This window comes from Porites lutea, chromosome 6 (genome assembly GCF_958299795.1).
Source record: "Porites lutea chromosome 6, jaPorLute2.1, whole genome shotgun sequence".
NCBI lineage: Eukaryota > Metazoa > Cnidaria > Anthozoa > Scleractinia > Poritidae > Porites > Porites lutea.
The window spans coordinates 20807231-20815842 of record NC_133206.1 but is presented as its reverse complement, the minus strand read 5'-3'; the positions used below and the strand labels follow the sequence as shown (position 1 = coordinate 20815842).

Here is an 8612-nt window from a genome sequence, read left to right as displayed (position 1 = left end):
TAATCATAAAACAAAATGAAAATATCACTGAAACTAGTCAGTTAGCTAATTAGTTCTCTGGCAATGAAGACTACGAAGCAGGGACATATTCTTAAAGAGAACAGCTCACTTGCTCGCCACATCACACCGACAAACTCTTTTGACTAATGTTTTTTAAAGCCAGAAGACAATCAGAAGCTATCAGAGAGCTTTACTGTTCTGCGGAATTTACTGTAAAGGTACATGGCGAAGTTATCTTGAAAATACACTACATAAATAACAGCTGTTGATAACCATAAAAGCCACTATGTTCATAGTATAATCAAGTTTAACAAACGTCATAAGTTCAGTTTGGTAATACTAATCAGAGCGCCAAAATATTACTTTTCCCAATGCTTTTTCAAAATCGAACAATGTTTATTGTGGGATAATGAGGGCCAGTACATGATGTAAGTTAAATTTGACGGCCAATAAATACACATTAACAGTGTTCTGTTGCCTAACACAGGTCATTTTAATAAAAGCTTGCGAGCATACGAAGGCTTTTGTTTTTAGATATAATGAAAAGTGAACCCTTATAGTTCTGTTTTGCAGGTGACGTCACAGTGGCCATCTTGGTCGTCAAGAACAAAAGGAAGTAACCTCTATTTTCATTTAAATCCTTCGAGAAAACAATTCTATTGTATTGACCCCCAACATGGCCGCCTTGTCACGTGCTTGCAAACTACGAATACCCATATGGTAACTTGATATCAATGGAGGAGAAGGGGCTTTCATCAGTCCCCCTCGGGCGATTGCTCAGATCACTTACTATTACCAACTGTTGTTATTTGCCATCGTATTCATTGTTTTATCCAAAATAAAGTTGTTGCGAGGTCGAATTATTGCGGGAATTAGTAGCAAAGGCGAAGTACTTTCTCAGCTAAGAGCTAAACAAGACTCATATACAATGCTTAAAGGATGGAACATCACCATGGCCCTGGGGCACGAAACCCCCTCTTTTGCAAAAATGGGCCTTGGGTCCATATAACAGTTGAGCACGCCACCAGCACTGCTAACTTTTGTCCCCTCTCACTCTCAAATTCGTTCCTACGGGCCCGAATGACAAGACAGCATATCTCGGGGGAAAAGCGGCGAGAAAACTGCTTCGATTTGAAATTTTGGCTGAGCTTGATAATTAGTATTGCGCGTCACACAGAAAAACAGGAACACGTTGATTTGGCCAATTGATTGTTTGATGAATCATAACAGAAACTTATCTTCTCGGAGAAATGGTAGTCTTTTGTTGTTTTCACTTTATTTGTAATAAAACGTTTATTTGAATAATTAGGTAAGTGCATCAATCTTAGCCATCGGTAGCTGACCGGCAAACTGAGAAAGTTTTACCACGAATTATGGATTTCTTTCTGGCCTACGTAATTCAGTTTGCTTTAACAAGAGAAGAAGAACAACAGGTAATATTATGATGAAAAACAGGTTAGGTTCTGGAACAGTTTCAGTTTCAGTTTAGTTACAGTTTAAATTTTTTGCCAGAAAAAAAAATACATATGCATACAGACATTTAGTATATTACAAAAATGTTATTTAAAGGTTAAAGAGACGTAAATTGTAAGTAAAAGAATTAAAAGTATTTTTCTGGCGATGAAGCTCATTAGACAAATGGAAACCTTAGGGCTTATTATATGAGCTCCCTCCCTAACCTAAGACCAAAAATAATGAATAAATAAGCGGCAAAATCATACTGAAATATAATTAGGATAAAAAGCAAGCAAAACAAAACGGACAAAACAGACAAAAAGCAGCAAAAAACAAGTATTATTTACAAATGGATAATCAACTAAGAAGAAATGATTTTAATCTGGATTTAAAAAGAGAGATAGTAGCAGCAAAAACGAACGTAAAGCATTTTTTTCTCTTTGATTCTCATCTCGTAAGTATATGGTACAAACTGACCCAGACATAATTTAGCCAATTTTTTGAACATGTGTATGACTGTTAAGACTTCGTGGCCGCGATGAGACGATTAGTAGTGGACTAATAATTTACTGACCCTATCAGAGCGTCAGTTCAACCTCTGGCAATTGATTAAACTTGGCCTTTTTAACAATTTGAATCTTTGTTCGACAGATGTATCGATCAAGAATCGGTTAATAAACTTTGTATCACTGATCATGACAGTTTAGCTCGTTTTCTAAAAACCAGACAATTGTGCTATTTGTTTTGCCAATTGTACGGCAGCAACAAGATTGCCAATAACTCCGTCGTTTAATAAAATGAAAATACAGCCCACCGCATATCTTATTGGTTTTCGACATGATGAAGCTATCACTTAAAGAAAACAGATATATTAAAAAGAGGTTCGCTTGAACGTAGTTGCTTCGGAGAAAAGTCATGGTAATGACAAACTAACAAACAATGAGGGAACTGTATTGTTCTGAAAAATTCACTTGAGAGTCGAAGAGAGGTACATGGCGAGTTAATTTTTCTCTCAGACAAAAAAGGACAGCTAAATATGATGGTGCAAGTTCCGTGTTAATATTTTGGGTTCACTATACTCAATCGAAATGAACGTCACTATAGCGTTTTAATTTTAAATATTTTATCTTTCATATAACAGATCCGAATTGGACGCGCAGGGAGATGATGTGAACGGGGGAAATAAATTTAAAAAGCAATTCAATGAAGATATAATCTTGACGTAGTGAAATAGCAATTTAAGCAATTGCAAATAAACCGCCCAAGATGTTAAAGTTATAGCCCACAAAGTTTGACATGTTTGGGGATATACTCGGTTAAGACTTCCTCTTCTAAAGAAAATGGGGCCAATTTAGTGCTGGCATCCATGTGAACGTCAGTCAAAGCTGATTATAGAAAACCGGCACAAGCAATTTGAAGCTACAAAATACAGAAACACTTTAATATAAGCCCCACTAGTAACAGGCTCGCCAATATATTGTCCCCTCTAACTTGCACTGAAATTAATTTGATTTATTATGATATTTTGAAGCTGTAACTGTAAAACATATTTAAATCAGCACTGCGTTAGCTTGTTTCGAACAGCTTTTTCCAATTCCGTTATAATCCCCCTCGGATATAAGCCCCTCCGATTAATTTATCAAGACCCCTTCTAAAAGCCCTTACAAAGATGTATAATCCCAGGGATTTTAAGCGGCAGTTTACGGCACCGCATATCATATGTTTGGCTCACAAACTTAACACCTCCGTTGAGCAAAATTTTCTCGTTCTTGCTCTCACTATGTTTACTAAAACTGCTGACTGCTCGCAGCTAATCGTCGAATTCAATTCTTTTTTTCATGATTTTTATATGATAAAAACAGGTTACATGCTAAGCTCGAACGAAAGTTTTATTTTCTTTAATTCCCACCTCGTAAATGGCCCAGACTTTCGAGCCCATTATTTGAACATTTGTAAATTGTTACTAAGACCTTACTGCCTGCGATGAGATTATGAGCGCTTCAGTTTAACTTCTAGCAATTGACGAAAACCATTTTTACTCAATTTGAATATATGCTTAACAGAAATATCGATCAAGACTTGGTTAATAGACTTTTTATTACTAACAGTTTAACTCGTTTTCTAAGAGCCAGGCAATTGTGCTATTTACTGGCTACTCGCACGGCAACACAAAGGCAACACCAAGATTGTCTAATTCCATCGTTTAATAAACTGAAAATACAGAGCAAATATTAAATTGTTTGCTGACAAGGTGCATGTAGCCGTCATATAAGGAAGACAGATATATTAAAAAAGAGTTCAGTTGACTGTAGCCGCATCGCAGAAAAGTCATGAAAATGAAAAATTTTACTGAAGGTGAAAACCCGCAAACAATTGCAGAACTTCACTGCTCTGTGGAACTTACTGGAGAGGTACATGGCGAGCTCGTTTTTCTCTCTGTCATTGACACTTTTTTGTCAATTACAGCATTTTTGGGGAATACTCTAATCCTAGTTGCCCTTCGCAAGGACACATCAATTCATCCGCCATCCAGACTGCTGTTTCGTAACCTAGCTATAACTGATCTTTGCGTTGGTATCATTGTCGAGCCTCTGTATGTTGCTCATTGGACATCTGCGGTGAACAAAAGATGGGATATTTGCCATTACGCACATTTCACAGTATATTTCGCAGGTGTTACTTTGTGTTCAATGTCGTTGATAACACTGACTGCAATAAGCGTGGACAGACTTCTTGCTTTGCTACTGGGTCTCAGATACAGACAAGTTGTAACTTTGAAAAGAACACGTTTAATTGCTATTGGTGGTTGGATTGTATCCGTTGTCGGTGGATCTACATCCTTTCTGAATCCTCTTATAAATTCATTGTACGGATATATTGTTATAGCTTTTTGTTTAGTCACTACAATCTGTGACTACACAAAAATCTTCATGTCTCTGCGTCATAACCAAATTCATGTTCAGAACCATGTTGTTCAAGGGCAATCGAGCCAAGCAAATACACTGAATATAGCTCGATACAGAAAGGCAGTGTACAGTGCACTGTGGGTGCAGGTAATATTGGTTATTTGTTACCTGCCGTACAGTATAGCTGTAGCTTTATCACCTCAAGGGCGGTTGCCGTTGTCTACTTACCTTGCTAGGCAATTTACGGTTACTTTAGTGTTTTTAAACTCGTCGTTAAACCCGTTTCTGTACTGCTGGAAAATCACAGAAGTGAGACAAGCTGTGAAAGAAACATTACAACAACTACACTTCTGTACCTGAACAAAGACTAAGAACATTTACTAACGAACTTGATAAGAAAATATGTATTAGAAAACCAGACAAATGTCATAGTCCGAATTGCACCTTTAAGATTGTTTTCTGTTTCGTTGCAGATTGTAAAGACACAAACAAAATCATTTGTTCATGTCAAAAAGTCTAATAATCATAAAACAAAATGAAAATATCACTAAAACTAGTCAGTTAGCTAATTAGTTCTCTGGCTGAATGAAGAATACGAAGCAGGGACATATTCTTAAAGAAAACAGCTTACTTGCTCGCAACATCACACCGACAAACTCTTTTGACTAATGTTTTTTAAAGCCAGAAGACAATCAGAAGCTATCAGAGAGCTTTGCTGTTCTGCGGAATTTACTGGAGAGGTACATGGCGAAGCTATCTTGAAAATACACTACATAAATAACAGCTTTTGATAACCATAAAAGCCACTATGTTCGTAGTATAATCAAGTTTAACACAGCGTCATAAGTTCAGTTTGGTAAAACTAATAAGGGCGCAAAAATATTACTTTTCAGAATGCTTTTTCAAAATCGAACAATGTTTATTGTGGGATAATGAGGACCAGTACATGATGTAAGTTAAATTTGATGGCCAATAAATACACATTAACAGTGTTCTGTTGCCTAACACAGGTCATTTTAATAAAAGCTTGCGAGCATACGAAGGCTTTTGTTTTTAGATATAATGAAAAGTGAACCCTTATAGTTCTGTTTTGCTGGTGACGTCACAGTGGTCATCTTGGTCGTCAAGAACAAAAGCATTTCTGTTATCAGGGAATTAACCTCTCATGACCTCTATTTTCATTTAAATCCTTCGAGAAAACAATTCTGTTGTATTGACCCCCAACATGGCCGCCTTGTCACGGCTTGCAAACCAAGAATACCCACATGGTAACGTGATATCAATGGAGGAGAAGGGGCTGTCATCAGTCGCCCTCGGGGAATTGCTCAGATGACTAACAATTACCTACTGTTGTTATTTGCCAGCGTATGAATTGTTTTATCCAAAATAAAGTATGTTGCGAGGTCGAATTATTGCAGGAATTAGTAGCAAAAGCGAAGTACTTTCTTAGCTAAGAGCTAAAGAAGACTCATATACAGTGCTTAAAGGATGGAACATCACCATGGCCCTAGGGCACGAAACCGCCTCTTTTACAAAAATGGGCCTTAGGTTCATATAACAGTTGAGTAGGCCACCAGCACTGCTAACTTTTGTCCCCTCTCACTTTCAAATTCCCAGTAGCCACTAACTTCAAAGAACGGTGCAGAAATCACTTGACATCCTTCCGACACTCGAAGGGAAGAAACGAGACCGAACTGTCCAAACAGGTGTGGACTCTCAAAGATGCCAACAGATCCTTTCACGTGCAGGAGAAAAGTACTCAGTAATTGTAAACCATATGATAAGGCTAGCAGAAATTGTAATCTGTGCCTCCAAGAAAACATTTTTATCATTTGTAAAAAAATTACTTATGTACTCTGAACAAAAGAAACGAATTTGCAAGTTCATGCCCCCACAGAAATAGATTCACTCTCAGAAATTTTAGAATAATTAACGTAACGCAACGCAGCGAAACCGCACGGATCCCGAAAAACCCATTGGGGAACCTCTATACCTCCGTGTCGACTTTGTGTCTATTAACAAAGTTTTTAATCATTTTTGCGTCTACCTCGTCACCAGCCGCTCGCAATCGCATATTCAGAAATTTGTAAGTTCGGAGGCCTACCCATCATCCCCCACTCGCTGTTCTACACTCGTTTCCCACACCCCGCATTGAACTCCACCCTCCGCACTTAGCTTTGGAAAAGAAACACGTTTCACGCGCAAAAATTCTCAGAAGCAGCCTTAAAATTGTTTTCTCCCAGGTAGTTGCGTCTTGTTCCACAAAACTTGGCGGAGTTGCTTTAACGGCACCCCAGTGCAAACTGTAGAACTAAAAAAATACCCTTCAGCATGATGTCAGCGTGAATTTGTTTACAGATGGTCTGGATGGGGTTAACTGACAACTGACGAATAGCCAAGATATTAACTGACAAAAAAAATTAGTTCAATAATTACATTAATTGATTTTGGTTAATTAATAACGCGTCGATCATAAGTGACGTTATGAAAAGTTTATCTGAAGGCTCGCTGCATGAATCAGTCCGTCATAAGCTCAATGCGAAGGGCAAGCACACTAGCTACCCAGTCCTCCCTCCCGAGGGGGTCTATTGATTCAGTTACGACGTCATTCGCTGCTCAGTGTACTTGTTGTCGAATCGGACTCAATAAACTTGTTGCCCAAACTTCTTGTTAAGTGGTCTTTGGGAACACGGGATTGCCTAAAATTTAACCGACAACTGACATTTACCTTGGGTTTTTAAGGATCTGATTGTCCTTTTTTACTCGCGCATGCGTAAGCAGTGAGACTCATAATCTGCAACGCGATTTTCGCCCGGGGGGGGTGGGTATTCCCTTATATGGGCTATATAGGTATGTACAGCGCCAAAGGGTATGGTTTTTTAGCCGTTTTGGTCTGAAATAGGGTATGTGAATTGGGTATGTTTTTTAGAGGAAGCTACTTCATCATTTGGCGATAAGACCATTTCCCTTTTAATGTTTACGCCAACATTGTACGTGCCTTAACAGCTTGTCACGCGCTCCGGTCACGCACCGGGCTCCAGGGCTTCAGGTCTGAAATAGGGTAGGGAAAATCACAGATTTTGTTCTGAAATAGGGTGAGGGTTTCAAGAAGGGTGCCGCACACCCCCACCCAACTTTTCGGGAAGTACTCCCCAGGGTTTTTCGTCGTATTTTATACACAAATGGAAGGTCATTGTGTCAGGCGTTCCTTGCTGAGACCGTGGAAACTGGGACTAAGAATCGTTGCCTGATCAAAGCCACGCATGTTTTTCGAAGAAAGCTTACGAAAAATTAAATTTAGAGCTTTTCCGAAACGTGTCGGTCCACGAATTACTTTGGAACAAGTGAACACTACTGAGTGGTTGAAAAAAATAAGAATCTTAACTAGCAAAACTGCGATGGTTGGGTGTTGTAAACTTTCTTTGTATACAAATGGGTCTTGTGATGAGCATGCGACTTATTTTCGGCGATGACTGAATTGACGTGCCATGTAAATCACTTGTTTGATCTCTGGCAATGATGTAATTTCTCTGGTATCCAGGTCCTTGAATTTTCATGTATTTATACACGCGTACGGCCTGCGACCGAAGAGGTATTTCTGGTCGACACGAACACGCGTACTAAAACAGTTCAGAAACAAATAAAAAGTATCGACGTCGATAAAGTAGGATGTAAAAAAGAATTAGCGAGTAAATCCTGTTTCGTGTAGAATTAATCCCCTCCTCATTTCTCGATCTAATCGCCAAGCAAGCGAGACGGAAGGCACCTGTAAGCGCGTTCTTGTTTTCTACAAAACCTGTTTCTAAGGCCTTTAAAAAAAACATCTTTCCACTCTTTAAGTCAAAAAATGTGATCAAATGTGCGTTTATATGGGTAACCTTAGCAGCAGCACGGATGCACGATGGCTGCTGATGAGGGTGTTATAAAAGCAGTTGTAAATTTTTACCAAGATGATTCAGATGCGGTGTTTCTTGGTCTTTCTTACGATCTACGTCCAAATCTTCTGAAAATACAAATTTCGATTAGCTTATTGGTTGGAAATGTTGGCCTCTGGTCAGTAAAAAAGTTTGTGAGGAGGAGAGTAACACAAGACTTGAGAAATGGAGGGCTACTTGAAATCCTGTCAATTGCAAAACTGATAAAAATTAACGTACTATTACATAAGTTTTTGAATTTAGTGTTTCATTTACATTATATGTGCTCTTTTAGATAAAAGTCGGATCAAAAATATACAAATAAGTTTCATAGTTA

General features: G+C 38.4%; 1 protein-coding gene across 1 annotated transcript; it reads left to right on the top strand.

Annotated features, from left to right (window-relative positions):
* Positions 1-3791: 3791 nt before the first annotated feature.
* LOC140942000 (trace amine-associated receptor 9-like) lies at positions 3792-4721 on the top strand. The gene has a single exon (XM_073390994.1). It carries the CDS (start codon positions 3792-3794, stop codon positions 4719-4721), a length of 930 nt encoding a protein of 309 aa, XP_073247095.1.
* Positions 4722-8612: the final 3891 nt, after the last annotated feature.